Raw genomic sequence first — 18,274 nt, 5'->3', positions numbered from 1 at the left:
GGTCTGGCAAAGTGGAAAAGTCCACTATTTCCTAATTTTCCTCCTTGTTCGGAGTCATTAATATTACAGCTGCTATAGATCATCTGTCACTTAAACGTAAATACACATATACACATATAAATATACAAATATACACATATCGACGGCCGAAGAGCAAAACCTCTGATCTGAAAAATGCACTTTTTTGAGAAAACTAAAAAAAATCTTGTTTTCTTGCAGAATGCTATTTGTTAAGGATACCCAACATATAATACACTGTTTTTGGACTATATTATTATATTATGTGTTATAGATATTAATGCCTCGTAAAGTGCAGATAGGAGCTTTTGCACTGGGTGCAAGTTGGAAGAGGTTCTACAAAACGATGCTGTAAATTAAGTTGATCATTAAAATTAAATTAAAAATTAAATGAAGTTTGTTTTCAGGTAAAAAGACGTAGTAAATGTAATAGTTACTACATTGTAGTATACTAGGGTCAGAACTCCTTAAATTCAGTGTGTTTGCTTCCTCGTCCGCTGGAAATGAATGTTCAGTGATTGTGTAACTCACTCGTGCTGCAGCCTCTCTACACATCCAGGGACTCTGCCTTGTGTTTTAGTTTTGTTGTGTGACTTTTGTGTCATAACGAAGGGTGGGATTATCTTACAGACAGACTGAATATGAGCAGCCTTCCTTGTTCTCGTCATCCAAAGTGAAATCCGCCAATCAGAACATTCTGCAGATAGGAGGTTTTGCGCTTTGGCCATCGTTATATATATATAGAAATATAGTTTTTAAATAAGTTTTTCTTGGGGGAAACAGTCTCGTAACCTGCATGCTGGACCACAGTTGGCTCCAAACTAGTTGTGATGTCATGAATCTCCACCGTCTTAAACTGAGATTTAAGGTTGAGCTCAGAGAAACTTTCCTCCTTCAGCAGATGAAAGTGAAAACAAACTCTGCACAGAGAAGCTCAAACATCCGACTGATGGAACATATATAATAGGAAGGTTCCAGGAGTTAAACTATCGTGATGGGCATCGGTCAGGATGCGTATAAAGGAGATACACAAGATATTTATTTGATAATGTGGATTGTAGAAGTGTAGTCAATATGTGAAAGAAAAGAAATGCAAGATTAAATGAACACAGAAAATTATTAATTATTCTCATATCTTTAAAAAGGAAATATTGTTTCAACAAAACTAAGGATAAACTGTGGTGCAAAATAAACTTCTTACCAATTCTGCCGCGTGTTTAAATAGGACTAGAGTGCACAGGTGAAATAAATCAAGATAATGAACCAGCCGACCAATTAGTGAGAAGGAAAAGAGACGGCAGGAAGTCAGGTGATGGAAAAGGAAGTGGAAAAAAATAAGTCAAAATTAGTGAATCAGTACAAGAAGGAAAAACACATTTTTGAGCGGAGGAAGGACTTCAAGGTCGTGGCTTTAAAAAAAAATAGTGTTAACTGTTGGTTTGAAACAGGAAGTGAACAGTCGTCACCTGATTTCCTCCTTTGTTCCTGTCAGGCCACCAGAGGGCGCTGTCACTGCAACGTAAGCAGATGTTATTGTTTTTTTTATTAGTTTATTTGTCAGGGACGATGCAGAAAAACCCCCATTGTAACAGGTTAAAATAACATGAAACAGATGTATTGCATATAGGATTTATAGCCATAACATATCACTACCAGAAATACATGAATTAAATAAAGCTCATAATAAAATATTGACATTCTCAATAACAACAGTATTTACTGTTTATCACATAACAATCAATTTACATGTGTTGCATATGTGTATGTTGCCTAATTCATAGCAATGATGTATTTATGTGCATAATATTTATCAGTGTATGTGTCCGTGTACATACATACATGTATAATCTGTATGTATGTTTATCTGCATGTCCATGCACACATCAAGTTGTTTGTGACACTTTGCTGAAAGTACAGACACAAAAAGCAGGCGAGCACTCTGTTCCTGTATTTATTTATTTGTATAGATGTCAACTGTGTGGGTGAGAATATGAACATCCAAGAAAAACATTTTACATTCTCAGATTTCTCTTGAATATCTACATAAATCATTCGTTGCAATGCGGCCGAGGTGAATCGTACAACATCTCCAGTAGGTCATCAATCATGAGATTCCCCAGTTTTGAGATTTAATAAATCACATTTGTCCTAAAAAAACAACAAAAACAACAAAAAAAAACAACCAAAACCACAGTAACTTATTGTTTTCTAGAGCTGGTCCCTGTTGTGAACTGATTAATATTCACCCAGAGTTGTAATCAATCCTTTTATGCACTGATGTGAAAATAATCGATTAGTTGTGGAGATGTTGGACTGAGTGTGAGAAAGAGTGAGACAGGCAGGTAGCGTGAGACAGCTGTTTCCTGCTGTATAAACTCCTCTGTTCCCATGGCATTCCTCACTAAACGATAAACAAACAAACAGCGTCTATAAATCAGCTCCCTCACCTCACAGCTGAATGATTGATCTGAATATACAGAGTTCAGTTCAGTGATCCGTCGTCATCGTCGCGTCTGCAGCAGCTCTGCGCCGCTGATGATGGCGATCATGTATCTGAGGATCATTCTGCTGATTTTCTGTATTTTTCTTCTTATCTTTGGATCTAAACTAACAATGAAATGATTTATTATCAAGTATCATCCTTCCTTTGTTGTCCAAAAGCTATTAAAAACACATCTGCGAGTCACATCGCTGCACTGGATGACGTGCTCCTGCGTCCCAGAAGACGGTTTTTACTGTAACTTGTTTAGAAACGGTTCCAAAGGTTTATTTGGACAACAACACAGGTCTACAGCACAGAGGAATAAGATTTCCCTTCCTTTTTTTCTGAGATTTATTAGAATGTCATGCAAGAAATTGTTACTAAAACAGAAGCAAGAACATCGTGCTGCTGTAGTCTCTTGTAGTCTTTGTGTCGTGTTCCAAGTGTGAGGAAATAAAGTTCCTTTCACACATTAATCTGCTGGTAATTTCACATGTTGGTCTGAATCTGTGTCGGATTAAAGTAAAGGCTGCACACAAGATTAAATGCACGTTTTGTTCATGTTGTATACTGAAGGTATCATTTAATTATCATCTCTTATGCTCAAAGAATTCAGAGGAAGTAATTCATGTCTGACGTGTGATGTAGTGAGATTGTTGTTGCTACTGTTATGTTAAAGTAACTCTCTGGGTTTTGTAAAAATTGTCAGCAGATGTACGTAACAAGGTGTTAAAGGATGGATCACAGTTATTAAACTGTGTGTTAAACCAGCAGTCAGGTATCCATGGTAACAGTGAAAAAGATCCTTCAAATGTGTTTTTTAATTGGAAGTGATGGAGGCCAAAAATCCACAGTTTTGTCATTTAAAAGTCTGTGTTTAGCTTCTATTCAGCTTCAGCAGTCTGAGTTAGTCATATCAAGTGGATATCTGACACATTTACAGTCTTTGTGTTTCCCTGTTGAGCTGCAGATGGAAGTATAGTAACAAAAAGAGGAACTTTGGCACTAAAAAGACTGTAACGTTGAAAGATATTTACTTGATTTGACTCATTTGGACGCTGAAGCTTCATATTGGCTTCATGAAGGGATCTTCTAACGGTCGGTATGAAGAGGAGGCTCCTGATTGTTGTTTTAAGACACACTTGAGGAATCATGAACCCGTCTTTTAAGTTTAAAGGGAGGACACTCTCTCTCTCTCTCTCTCTCACTCTCTCTCTCTCTCTCCCTCTTTCTCTCTCTCTATGTGTGTCTCTTTCTCTCCACAGTTCCCACAGTTTGTGATTGATTGCAGGTTGTAAATTTTTCTCTCCGTCATCTCCCGGCTGAGTGACGGAGAGTCGGGTTACTTCAGTCTGAGAGAAAAACACAGCCAGAGATTTTCTCCTTTTTCATCTTTTTTTTTCCCGCAAATGACAAAATTTCCTCTGTTCACCTACTGTTACTGTTTATTCTCTACATACAAATATTCATTTAATCTTGCTTATGTGTTATTTTGTGTGTGTGTGTTTTAATTGTGTTTATTAACTGTGTTCACTGTGTGCAGGCTCTTCAGATGAGGATTCAGCTTTCTGCAATAATCTGATCTTCTTAAAGCGCAAGATCACGTGATCAAATTCAAATTGTATCATGATGGAGGAACATTATATGCTGATGTTTGCCACAGTTTGGGTTAAAACTCTATTAAAAATGCCTGATGTGACGGTAAGAAATGTCCCAGAAGAGGTTGTTCATCTGTTCTGTACCAATAGAACAAACCACTATCAGCATGTAAACCAGTCAACCAGCAGCCTGTGGATTACTGGTACAGAGTCCTGTCCAGTGTCAGTGGTCGGTGAATTATTGCAACGGTTTCTGATCAGCTTTCTCACATGTGAGCACACGCAGCACAAAGATTCCTCCTCATATTTAAAATAATCTGAGTCTGATTAAAACTGAAACTAACACCAAGTCTAAATTAATCCGCTGTGGTGAGTTCTCGGTTAGTGTTTCAGAAGCAGAGCCGCTTCCAGCAAACATCTTAAAATATTGTTTTACAGTCATTTCTTTTTTTGAATCGCAGCGTATTGAAACTTGAGGAGTTTCGTGACAATTCAAAGGAAACCACAGCGTCACTTCTACCGCTTCACAAACTTCAAGAGAAGTGACATAAATAAACAAGAAAATCTACTAAAGCTGTCATTAACAAATGAAATACATCATTTAAAGACATATGATCCAAACCCCAACTGCAGGTATACATGTTTCTTCTTGTTACCTGGTGTCTTACTGAATCTCTGACGGTTTTTACTCTTAGTTTCAGTCACAAACTTGATGAAAGACACTGAACCTTTAAGCTGGTTGCTGGTTAAAACAGGTCTGGATGTGGAGTTCATCACATTTCACCGCCGAACTTCTTAAAAACACGTCAGTTTGAGTCATCGTACACCGCGGATTAAACACTGAAAGTCTGAAAGTTTGGATTCTGTTATGAAAGGTTCATTGTAGTGTGTGTGTGTGTTTGTGTGTGTGTGTGTGTGTGTGTGTGTGTGTGGTCCAGGTATTCCTCATGTTGTGGGGACTCGCCTCCCTTTATGGGGACAAAAAGCAAAAGTCTCCTTAACGTAAATCATTAATTTTAGGGTGAAGACTTGGTTTAAAGTTAAGGTTAGTTTATGGTTATGTATGCATGTAATGTCCCCAAAAGTGACCTGTGTGTGTGTGTGTGTGTGTGTGTGTGTGTGTGTGTGTGTAGGGGGGGGGTCAGACAGGTGTTGAGGGTTCTGCTAGACTCATCATCGCCGTGGTAATGTCCTCCTGGTCGTCACGCCAACTCATCCTCCTGACGACGTTCCCACGATGGGCGGGGTCAAAGGTCGGCTACTAGACGGATGTAAGGAGGGAGAGATGAAGAGAGAGGAGGAGGAGGGTGGGAAGTACACGGAGGAGAGAGAGATGGAGGTTTTTAAAAAAAAAAAACGTTCTCGTCATGTTTAAAAGTCGTCACCTTAAAGAAATACGTCGTGTTTCTGGAGACGTCCAACAATCCGATTAGTCGATTAATCAATAGACAGAAAATTAATCACCACAACAAAAATAACAAATATCTACTGGTTCCAGTTTCTTAAATGTGAGGGTTTTATACTTTTCTTTGAGTAAACTGAGTATTGAGTGTTACTTTGGGCTGTTTGACATCATAACAGACATTTTTCACTATTTTCTGACATTTTAAAGATGAAACAATGAATCGATAAATTGAGGAAATAATTGGCAGATTAATCAATGATGAAATAATCATCAGCTGCAACCTTAAAGCAGAGAAGCTCATGATAAAAAAACATTTAAATACCTTTAAATTACAACAGAAAATACATTCCTGAAGGAAACGTAATTAATTATCCGGCAAGTCGCAAAAAATGTTTATTTTCTGCTAAAATATCCGATCATGCAATTTAATATCTGTTAGAAGTTACTCCAGCATTAATAAACTTATAACGGTTATGTTCAGACACCAGCAGCACTTAATTAAAGTGTCTATAATCTATATTTATATAACTCCACAGTCTGATGTGTCAGTGTGTGATGTGTTTGGCTCGTAGTGATGAACCTACAGAGACTCTGCAGCTCCTCTCGGCTTTACGGAGCTTTATAGTGAGTTTCAGCTCATTGTTTATCTGTCCGGCTGCAACTTTACTGTTCTGGTTCACTCTCAGCGTCTCTCATAGCGTCGTTTTCAGAGAAAAAGCTGTAAAAAGCCGCTGTACACTACCTGCTCAGCACCAAACAGACACAGTTAGCTGTAGACTAGCTGGTGAACATAGTGGAGCATTTAGCAGCTAAAGAGCCAGATATTTCCCTCAGGAGTTGGTGGAGAACAAAAACAGAGCTAAAAGAGAGTGAATATTGGACTTACATTCACCAGGTGGACAGAAACACGACTCCACATGAATGATAATGTTGCTCCGTAACTGCTGGATGTGGAAATAAAAGCAACTGTTTGCTAACAAGTTCAACATATCAGCTTAAATATTATACCACCACCAGGAGTCAGATAGTGCTTTTATAAACCAAATGATGCGATATAGAAATTATAGACACAAGCCAATAAAAAGTTTTATTAAATAATAGTTACATTACAAGAGTCATTTACAATAAAGTAGTTCCCAGCTGACTGTGGTTGCTAACGTTCAAGCTAGTCAGCGATCTAACCAGAGTTTATTTATTCACATTAATTTGACAGTAAAACTGTTCAGCATCACTGGGATCAGGTTGCAAAGTGTTTGCAGTGACGTCAGGACTCGTTTTGTTAGGAGATGCTTCGGTCTCCGATAGTTCTGCAGAGATTTCTCACATCTGTACTGACAGACATGATCTCTGCTGCTGCTTCGAGGCATCTGAGAGCTTTTGCACCGTAGTGCTGCAGAGACAACGGCTGGTGGAGCCGCGTCGTCCCTGCTTGATTACAGATTTAATAGCTGCAGAGTGATAATTATAAATAGAACTGTAAGAGCCCATTAAACATCATTATACCACGGCTATCAACCAATCAGATAGCGAGATTTTAACTTCCTGTTTTATAATGCAGGTTTAACGGTGGGACATCGGAAATTTCCAAGCTTGAATTTGTTCCACGACTCATAATGATAATAATAATCTTTATTTATATAGCACCTTTAAAAACACAAACAAACAATAGAAAAACAATAGAGAGATGCTAAAAAGATTAAAAGACAATACAAAGATGATGTAAAGACAACATTAAATAAAACTAAGTCTGTAAAAACAGGTTTTAAGAAGTGATTTAAAAGACGTCAGTGATTCTGCAGCCTTGTCTCCTCAGACACGTAGTTCCAAAGTCACCTTTAGATTTAAGCCTCGACTTTGGAGCAGCCAGAAGGGCCCAGCTGAGGATCTAAGGCTTGGAGCTTCAGACCCAGACGTGCTTTAAAAGTGATCAATAAAAATCTTAAAATCAATTCTAAAACGAACAGGGAGCCAATGAGGAGAAGCCAGTTAGTGAAGGATGTGTGGAGTGGAGGATGATGAGGAAGGAGACCCATCAGTTCAGTCAGAATAACCTACCGAGTACCAGTGATGTTACATGTTTCTTCATTTTGCTAGTTTTATTCGTTCAACACCGTTTGAAACCTGCTTCTCTTGGACGCTGCCGTATCGAGCGACGTCCCGACATATTAAGTCCCGAGTTCACATGAAATCCAGGAGTTTCCTGGCTGGCGCTCCGACTTCCAGAGCCGTTACACGTTTTTCCAAGTAAGATGTAGGTAAATTTCAAGTACCAAGTTGTCTGGAACGCAAGATCAAGTAAGGAGAAAAGGTCACGGTCGACTCTGCGGTGACTCACGAGGAGTTTATTCATTTTCAACTGAAAGCCGCAATCTTACCTTCACATCACTGACATTAACACAAAGTGCTTCTGTTATCTAAACCTAAACACACACACAGGATTCAGGATGTGAAGCTCGCCGCACACCGCGACCTCTGACCCCCGCCACGTCAGCGCCGTACAGACCTGTAGCTTCATCCACTTGAAAAACCATTACGATCACGTCTGCCAACGTAACGCCATGTGGAAAACAATTTACTGATGAGTAAACATCATTTCTAGGGCACAAGGTTGACATGGATGATAAATATCTACAGTAATTATAAGATCATTGTTCAGCTGAACGTCTTATTGCAGAAAACTGACACATAAAGCAAATAAGATTCTCTCAGACTTTTGTTTTTAAATGATATTTAAGTTAATGATCATAAATATCAAACTCTGCATCAAAAAGACTTTTAGACACAGATTTAAAAATCTTCCTCCAGAGTGACCCTGGTTCTACGGCGGCCTCCGCTTCCCGTGCAGTGACCTGCAGAGGGCTGGGTGGCCCTGCGTGTGTGTGTGTGTGTGTGTGTGTGTGTGTGTGTTACAGAGAGAGATTTATGCTACTTCAAGCGTCAAGGTCCAGCTGAGACAAACCAGGTTCATGTGGGAAGGAGGTGTGTTTGTCCCCTGTGTGCATGTGTGTGTGTGTGTGTGTGTGTGTGTGTGTGTGTGTGTGTGTGTGTGTGTTTTCCTGTTGACGCTGCAGGAGAGGATCAGTCTCCATCCTGTGAAGGAGCTGAAACAGTTCGTCAGAGCAGCAGGTCAACATGTTCTGATAACGTCGACCAGCAACGAGTCGAACACTGCAGGAGACGACGAGGAGGAAGAAGAAGAAGAAGAAGAAGAAGAGGGGAAGTGAAGGAGGAAGATGGCACAGCGAACCTGTACCTGTACAGCTCTGTGTGGCCTCAGTCTGTCTCAGAGCCAATCAGCAACATGTGCGTCTTTTAAAAACCCAGAAAGTTGTTTAACATCAGTTGAAGCTGTTATGAAGAATATTCTGCCCACTAAGAATGAACCTTTATGTGTGTTTAATGTTTACAAAAATCAAAATATTTTAAATTAGAATAGAATAAAACAATTTAACAATTAAATAGGAACGAAGTACATAGAAGTAGCTCTAAAAAGAAACAGTTGAAACAGGTTAGAAAGACTTTTTATTTTTATCCAGATAAACAGAAACGTCTGTGTTCAGTAAATATCTTCAGAACATCTTCAGTGGTTTTAAAGGGGACAAATCTATCTATCATTTATATGTATATATATGAAAACAACTTCCCAAACCTTTGTCCAAAAGTTTCTCTGCATTTAATCCCTTTTTTCTTGAATCTGTAAATTAAAACACATATTTCTTTTAATCATCACATGATCTTTACGCAGGTTTAACTCGTCGTCTTCAGTTCAGCTTGTAAAACTCACATTCCTTTCTCTCTCTCTCTCTCTCTCACACTCTTTCTCAATCATCCCCTTCTCACCTCTCTGACCTCTAACACACTCACTCCCAGTCTGTCTGCCTGTTAGCTCTATTTCTGTTGTCCCGTCACTTCCTCCGTGGACGACCTCTGACCTTCCCGGGTCACAGCAGCTGATTTTAGTGGGGGGGGGGGGGTTTGAAGCTCCTCAGCACGACCGACACGCTGTGCTGCCTGATCTCTTCCAACCAGATCAGTTTTCTCTCTTTGAGGTTCTTTATCTCTATAATAATCTCTATAATTGTACCAGGAAGTTATAGTTTTTTCAAATGTCCTCAATACTTTTCTCACTCAAACACGAACAAGCAACAAAACATTTAACATGTTTACATCCTCACTTCCAAAACTCTTCAGTTTATCTTCAAACACTAACATGTGTTCATACTGAGATACATCTATATTCAACCAGAAAAACAAGACGTGCTGTCAGAAATAAAGCCAGCTGAAAGATTTCCATCTGCGTTTCAACCCGGTCGCCAGAAGAAAAACGTTGGCATTGAACGTTTCAACACGTGAAACACGTATCATTATTATTATTCCTGCACCGGCGGCGTCAGTACTTCTGTAAAGCAACAAGCTCTTCAGCTGGAAACCAAGTCGTCTAAAGCTGTGAAATCTGTTTCCAGGCCACCAAGTCAAAGAAACCCATCATGCTGCCGGTGACGTTCATGGACGGCACGACCAAAACGCTGCTGACGGACTCGGCCACCACGGCCAACGAGCTCTGCAACGCCCTGTCTGACAAAATCAACCTGCGGGACCGCTTCGGCTTCTCGCTCTACATCGCGCTCTTTGACAAGGTGGGACAACCTTAAAACCAAGACTTTAACCCTCAGAGAGCCTGAAGAAGTTGGACAAAAGCTCCTGATATTAAGATTGTTTAAAATACTTGTGAAGGAAACTCAGTAAAATAATGATTGTTCGAAGTGTCAGTAAATGTTTCCTCCTGCAGGTCTCGTCTTTAGGCAGCGGGAACGACCACGTGATGGACGCCGTGTCGCAGTGCGAGCAGTACGCGAAGGAGCAGGGAGCCCAGGAGAGGAACGCCCCCTGGAGGCTGTTCTTCAGGAAGGAGATCTTCACGCCGTGGCACTGCCCCGCCGACGACCAGGTCGCCACCAACCTCATCTACCAACAAACCGTCAGGGGCGTCAAGTTCGGAGAATACCGCTGCGACAGGGTGACTGCTTTTTATTTTACATCCTGTCAGACTCTAAACTAGAGAGAAGCAGGACTCACAGTCGCCTACATCATCTCTGTCTGTCTTTTGTCTTATTTAAGCTGAGCTTAAATAATAAGCAACTGAGAGGTTAACTGGTTAACTGGTTAACTGTGGGCCAAAAGCCTGAGCAAACAGGTTTTAAGGGCTGATTTGACAGAGTCCAGGGTAGGAGCGTTTCAGGTTTTACTCTTCAACCATCGATATCAACATTTCTACCTGTTGAATAATGATGTTTTATGGTGTGACAACACTGTGGTTCAGGTCTGGTTAGATTTAGGCATAAAGACCACTTGGTTAGAGTTAAAAAAAATAAAATAAAAACGGCCGATGTCTCACTTAAAACACCCGCTTTTGTCGGTTGAAACGGGAAGCGGACTAACCATCCACCCGCCCCTCCTCCTCCTCCTCCTCTTCCTCCTCCTATATAAGAAAGATCAGCTCATATAGATCACATGTGAACGTCACTTTAGAAATGTTAATATGCTAAGTATTCAACGTTTCTGTGTTTTGCAGAAATGTACAATGCCGACGTTTTATTTTGGCGACCAGTTTCTATGACTCATTTCCTGTAGATACACTGTAGTACGTTCTATAGAGAGCTACACATCTGACTGTATTTACATTATATACACATTTATAACACCATCAACCATTAAAAACTACATAAACACAATAAAGTTAATAAGTGGACTGTGTGAAGAGTTTTTTTGAACATGTGGACTCAGTATTGAACCGTACTGGGAACCAGTGCTGTAATAGCAGAGAACAGGGAACACACACAGAGAGACATCACATGATTACACATAATAACTAAACCAGCCTCATGACAACAACAAACTCCTTCTGACAAAGACCGTGAAAAAACCAAGTAAGGGGACTTTTGTGATGTTTTTTTTTATTGTTTACGAAGTCAAGAAAAAAAAATCCGTCAGTCTGACAGGTGACACATCGAGCAGACAGGTTGGAAACAAACCAGCAGTCCAACCAGTTTGTTTATTTATTTGGAGGTCAAACCGAAAGCGTCGATAAGAATCCGTCATCGAACAGGAAGACGACGTGAGCACGACCAGGGCGAGTACAGTAGGTCAAAGGTGAAACAGGAAGTCAATCTTTTTTGTCTTATGTCACTTGATTTCTGGTCCAAATAAGTTAAATAAACAGCTTTCATACAGGAAATGCATCTCAAAATGCTTTTACAAATAAACAAAAAAACAGAAATAGAAAAAAATGCAAATGAATAACTTGCACATAACATACGATAAGATGGCCTCCTGTCTGAAAAATGCACTTTTTTTGAGAAAACTTTCTTGCAGAATGCTTTTTGTTAAGGATACACAACACATAACACACTGTTTCTGGACTATATTACTTTATTATGTGGTATTGTTTACGGTCTGTTTGTATGGTTATTACAGTATTGTTAACACATAAAGTAATATAGTCCATAAACAGTGTGTTGGGTATCCTTAACAAATAGCATCCTGCAAGAAAACAAGTTTTCCCAAAAAAAGTGCATTTTTCAGAGAGGAGGCCATCGTATAGTTCACAGTTTATTGTGTTCAAGGACACTTTAGACAGCACAAGTGCAAAAACAGTACAAATAAAATGATTAAAATAAATAACAGCAGATTATAATATTAAATTTAGGTTTAAAAATGAGTCACTTAAAGGACGAGTTCACAATATTTACAGTCAGGAGCCCAAATGAACAGTGAACGCTGTAATCATTCCTCCTGTTCATACTGACCATTAGAAGATCTCATCATAATGCTCTAACAATGGAAATAATCAACTTTAACAACAGGAAACAGGTTAAACAGAGGGCACCACACACACACACACACACACACACACACACACACACATGCAGAGGTCCTGTGAGGAAACAGAACACACATGAGACTCATGCAGGTTGTCAGCTGCCTCACAATACATGAACCAAACCAAAACACACACACACACACACACACACTCACACACACACACACACATCTTGTTCAGGCTCTGATCCCATCAGTAGATAAGATCATTGGAGGAGCGGCAGCGACCGTTTCCTCCTGTTCATACTGGCTCATTATTTAAATGTGCTCCAAATGGACTGAAACATAAAGTTTACAGTTCAGCTCTTTAGTAAAAAATGTTTTTAAGTGCAAAATTAATCGCCCAAGAGTCCACCATTTCTGCAGAATTCCCTCACATGCATGAAAGCTTGACAGGAAACAATGCAGGCGTGAACTCCGATGAAACCTGATGTTAATGTGCTGTTATGTGTTTCTATTATTTTGTCCACCATGAAAGAACATGCCAGCGTTTTTATAAGAGAGAGAGAGAGAGAGAGGGACAACTACAGAGTTTGTGTGATACGTTGAGGGCAGTGCAGAAGTAGAAGGCATGTAGTGTTACCAAGTGACCAACTGATTGTTGCGTAGCAGGTTTTCTTCATGGACAGTCACCACTTTCCTTTTCAGTATAGATCAATCAATTTCAATCAATCAGTCAATTTTTATTTATATAGCACCATATCACAACAGAAGTCATCTCAAGGCACTTTTCACATATAGCAGCTCAAGACCGTACTCTTTAATTTACAGAGACCCAACAATTCCCCCATAAGCAAGCACTTGGCGACAGCTGTAACGGGTAGAAACCTGAAGCAGACCCCGGCTCTTGGTGGGCGGCCATGCTGCTGATAGGCTGATAGGAACCAATCAAATCAGATTTTTTCCCTCTTAATATACTGCATCATTACATTGACTATTTAAGTGAAAGTTTCTATAATATTATTATCTATTTTAATGTAATGAAAGTGTCTGGCGGTAATAAAACAACAACAAAAGCAAAGGTCATTCTGATTAACTAAAGAGCCTGCAAATGTGAATGCAGTGTAATCACTAGTCAGTCTCACCTTGGTGTTGTTAGCTGCAAAATAAACATAACTTTGCTGTATAGATGCTGTAACACTGCTATGCAACTGTAGTATGCTGAAACCTTAAAACAACTTGTAGCATTAAGTATTATATCCTTTGGGTGGATATGTTAAATGTGTTTGCACACTCTCTGTTATTCTGGAGCGTTGCCATGTTGACTGTTTCCTCTAAAACTCCTCTAAGCCCTCGAGTCCACCATTTCTGCAGAATTCCCTCACATGCACGAAAGCTTGACAGGAAACTCCAATGAAACCTGATGTTAATGTGCTGTTATGTGTTTCTATTATTTTGTCCACCATGAAAGAACATGCCAGCGTTTCCCCATTGAGTGTGTCTGAAATATTCATTATAAGAGAGAGAGGGAGAGGAAGAGACGTGATTCATGTCCTCGTCTTTATCCTTCCTGTTCCTGTTTCCTCCTCTCAACTTTCCCTCTCTCTCTCTCTCACACACACACACACAGACACACACACACACACACACACACACACACACACACACTGCGTGTCATGTAGGATTGAGGGCAGACAGGCTGCGTTTATCCAAAACAAGCTGGGAAAGAAAAAGGGAGGAGGAGAGGTCAGAGGTCGGAGACGGTGATGGAGTGATGACAGCTGTGTGTTTCATCTGTGTGTGTTCTTCACTCTCTCTCTCTCTCTCTCTCTCTCTCTCTTTCTTCTTCTTCTTCTTCTTGTCTGTCTGATAGTTTCTCTCCGCTATGGTTAGAGTGAGAGGCTGACTCCAGGCAAACGCTGTCTTGCTTTATTTTCATCCTTTCTCTAAATGGGGATGTTGGTAATCAGCAGTGGTAGAAGAAGTACTCAAAACTAAAACTATTAATACCACACCAGTAAAAGTACTTTAAAAGTTTGAGTCCTGCGTTCAAAATGCATTCAAACTTGTGTCCAAGGTGGAGCTTTTAATTCTAACTATTTTATATAATGCTGGATAGTTTAATGAATAATAATGCATCATGTTTTAATTGTTATATTTTGTGAGTAAAATCTGAATCTGCAGCAATGTTTCCCTCTGAAGTAGAAGTATACAGCTGCATATATTTTAAAGTGTTTTAGGAGCATTTTGTAACTTATTTCGGGGTACGATGAGTTAGAATGGTAACATAATTCAATATTTTTCATATCTAAACATCATAATAAATCTATAGCTGTTTGGGGCTTCCAGTTGCCTGATTCAGTGTGTGTCTGCACAGCTTTTACTTATAGCACAGCTTCACAGTCAGGGGCCCAAATGAACATTAAACCAGTTTTTCTTGCTGTAATCATTCCTCCTGTTCATACTGACCATCAGAAGATCCCTTCATAATGACCTTACAATGGAAGTGATGGAGGACAAAATCCACAGTCCTCCTTCTGTACAAAAATGTATTTCAAAGTTTATCTGAAGCTAATATGAAGCTTCAGCGTCCAAATGAGTCAAATCAAGTAGATATCTTTCAACATTACAGTCTTTTTAGTGCCAAAGTCCCTCTTTTTGTTACTATACTTCCACCTGCAGCTCAACAGGGAAACACTGTCCGAGGAAACACAAAGAGAGAATTTGATGCTAAAAAGACTGTAAATTTGTCAGATATCCACTTGATATGACTAACTCAGACTGCTGAAGCTGAATAGAAGCTTCACAGAGACTTTTAAATGACTGTGTGGACACACTGTGGATTTTGGCCTCCATCACTTCCATTGAAAGCACATTTGAAAGATCTTTTAATATCCAGTATGAACAGGAGGAATGATTACAACGAGGAAAACCTCTTTCACTGCTCATACGGACACCTGACTGCTGGTTTAAGACACGCTGGAAAAATCGTGAACCCGTCCTTTAATTCCTGACACTCAGCCAAACATGAACACAAAGGGAACTAAGCGTTTAAACAGTTCATTTGGTTAAAAGTTTCTACTTCCTGCTGTTGAAGATCTTCTGATCTCCACATCCCGACTTCCATTTTCTCCTCTGAGCTTTTCCCTCCCGAAACAAATAAACGCTGATTTGAAGTCACTTCCTTTAATCAGCCAACAGGAAGCTGAACTGAAGGACCAGCTACAAGGTTGCACCGCAGCGACAAACTGATAAAACACATATGTGGTAATACTCGGGGAGTCCTGAAGTGTTTGTGTGCATACGCTCTTCCTGTTTTCGACAGTCTCGCTCTCTGCAAATCAGTACAAACACAAACATTACTTTCACAGCTTTGTGCTGAACATGCATGACGAGACAGAGAGGAGGAAACCCCGCTGACAGGTGAAGGCTGGTAAAGAGTCATGTGAAGAGAACATGAGAGAAACTTTAGCAAACAGAATGAAACAACAGGATCTTGAAATCAGCTGATGCTGTTTTCTTTTCAGCTGCATTAAAAATGTTCAAGGTGGGAGAGAAGTGGAAACTAATAATAATAATAATTAGTAACACTTTTGTTATCCAAATCTTTATTTATTATTCTTCCGTACATTTTTTGCAAGCATTCAACTCCTCTATAACAACAGAAACCATTCAAATATCAAAATGTTCGGCTCTTAAAATATTAAAATTTATAATGGGAAGTCTATGGGAGGAATGTTTGAAAGCTAATATCTCAAAAACTAAAAGTGCTAAACTGTTCATATTTGATGTACAGGTGTCTCATGTCGGAGTGCTGAACATATTAAAATATGATACCAATAGCGCCACCATGTGGTCAGTTATTACACGTTTAGCCTTTTGGCTAATAACTCGTTAGACCTATCAAAAAAAATATTTGGTCAGCATGTTCACTGGATGACGCTGAGTAGATTTATATAGGCCACGCCCATTTGCGCCTATAAAATTTTTCCGCCATTTTGTTTTTTTTAATGAACACATGTTTTGCTTCTGTTGGCACATATTTCATGCGATCTTCACCAAACTTGGTACAAACCATGTTTAAAGGACCCCGAACACAACTTACTCATTTGTTTTCAGATATCACTTACGGTTTGTCTGTTATTGGTTAGCAAACTTTTAAAGGCGTGGCCTAATGCACTTAATGGTCAATAACTCCTCAATACTGAATCGGATTGCGACCAAATTTAGAGATGTTGTACACAAGGTGACCTTACAGACAGTTCTGTCCAAAGAAGGCGCTAAAGTAGCCCTATAACATGATATTTCAGCAATTCTGTTGTTTTTAATGAAATTAAACTTGGTACACAGGTTTTCTATGAGAATCTGCACGACGTACTGAATCATGGCACCAATAGCCCCACCTTGTCTTAAAACACCACCATACTACTTATTAACTACCAAATCTCTTAAATATAACATGCCATGGTAATCAAATTGTATTTGTACAGACGGGGATCCTGAACAAGTCTTTGGTATTTTCAGCAATGCTTTGCGATTCCTTTCAGTTTCAGCATTCACACGCATTTTCCGCAGGAAATGCATTTCTAGTTATTATTATTACTATTATTATATTGTCTCCCCCTTCTGGCAGTGAGAATAATTACAAAAACACTGCCGACACGCGCTCACGTCACAGGCTCCAACGATGTTTGGTGACCACCGGACTTCCTGGAGGGGCTGTTAGCCGAGCTGCTGCTAACGTTTGTCCAGTTTATTTCTCTGATAACTTAAGATCCAGACGTCCAATGACTAAAATCCTTCTTCCGGCTAAAAGATATAGTTAAAAACCACCTAAATTTATCATGAAAATGTGACTTAAAACTGAATAAAAGTCCATTTATAACAGTTTGTGTGGAACAACCACAACGCCGATGTATTATCTTGTATGTGTGTAAGTTACTCTTTGGTAGACGCCATTGTAGCGGACAAACACAGCGCCGCCGTATGCATCTTGTGCGTGTTTACTCTTTGGTAGAGGAGGTATGACGCCATCGACAGGCGACCAAATGAAACGGTCCGTTACTTTGATTAAATTACAGATTTCTCTGAGTTTGAAAATTGTTGGAAACATTTGGGATAATGTAAGTACACAACTCAACAACATATATAACATAGGTCTAGTTGTTTCTAGATATTTTAATGTGGAATAATTACATATTATACCTTTAAGGTTAAGTGACAGATGCAAGCACAAGAAAACACAAACAAGTTCACTTTAGTTACATGCACATTTATTACTAACACTACAGCTACAGGTACTAAACACTACAACATTTTACAAACAAGACACAAGAGGGAAAGTCAAACTGGTACACAAGGCTATGGCTAATGACTGAGTTGAATGCATGATGCAGAGTTATCTATTGTGTAGCTGGTAGGAGAAACCTGATAAACAGATGAGACGACTGTAGCCTGAGAAGCAGCGAGTCAAATCAACGGTACAACAGCTTAGTTCAGAATTGCCAATTTAAATGACAAATCACGAAAGCACCAGGGTTTAAGCAAGTTGATGGAGGTTTTGTAGGACTACTTGCTTGCTCCCTGAGGTGGCTTCTTGTTGAGAATGGAGTCCGTTACGCTGGGGTGAGGAGCTGGAGTCTGGATCTGATAGTGATGAGTGAGTCAGATCCGGTCTGGACTGGAGTTCCCATCAGGAGAGAGCTCCTGGTTTATGTTCTCATGCACTCCGAGGCTTGACCCTCAACTCGTGAGTCAAGATTCAGAAGATGCTCTGAGTCACATCTTCAGACCTGCAAGTTTTCCACTGGCATGGCAGAAAGCCAGAAGAAACCAGCATCAAGCAGCCTTAAAGAGCCGCCTAAGAACAGCTGCCTAAAAAGGCTTCAAAACAGCAAACAGCAGCCAGGAGGTTGTTTAGATGGTCTGCTTCTGGCTCTCACTTTATGGACC

General features: G+C 39.7%; 1 protein-coding gene across 1 annotated transcript; it reads left to right on the top strand.

The window, feature by feature from the left end:
- The first annotated feature begins 1,330 nt into the window (after positions 1-1,330).
- On the top strand, positions 1,331-10,834 carry LOC121898327 (unconventional myosin-VIIa-like). Its single transcript, XM_042413321.1, has 4 exons — positions 1,331-1,537; positions 9,967-10,140; positions 10,293-10,631; positions 10,663-10,834. Exons 1-3 carry the CDS (start codon positions 1,331-1,333, stop codon positions 10,560-10,562), a joined length of 651 nt encoding a protein of 216 aa, XP_042269255.1. The 3' UTR covers positions 10,563-10,631; positions 10,663-10,834.
- Positions 10,835-18,274: the final 7,440 nt, after the last annotated feature.

The sequence above is a fragment of the Thunnus maccoyii genome, chromosome 6, assembly GCF_910596095.1.
Source record: "Thunnus maccoyii chromosome 6, fThuMac1.1, whole genome shotgun sequence".
Lineage (NCBI taxonomy): Eukaryota > Metazoa > Chordata > Actinopteri > Scombriformes > Scombridae > Thunnus > Thunnus maccoyii.
The sequence above is the reverse complement of the archived record's forward strand: the minus strand, read 5'-3'. Positions and strand labels throughout refer to the sequence as shown.

Coding starts and splice junctions, on each gene's coding strand:
- LOC121898327 (XM_042413321.1), top strand. CDS start 1,331: ATGGAAAAGGAAGTGGAAAAAAATAAGTCAAAATTAGTGAATCAGTAC. Junction 1,538..9,966: donor GAGGGCGCTGTCACTGCAAC/GTAAGCAGATGT, acceptor ATCTGTTTCCAG/GCCACCAAGTCAAAGAAACC. Junction 10,141..10,292: donor ACATCGCGCTCTTTGACAAG/GTGGGACAACCT, acceptor TTCCTCCTGCAG/GTCTCGTCTTTAGGCAGCGG.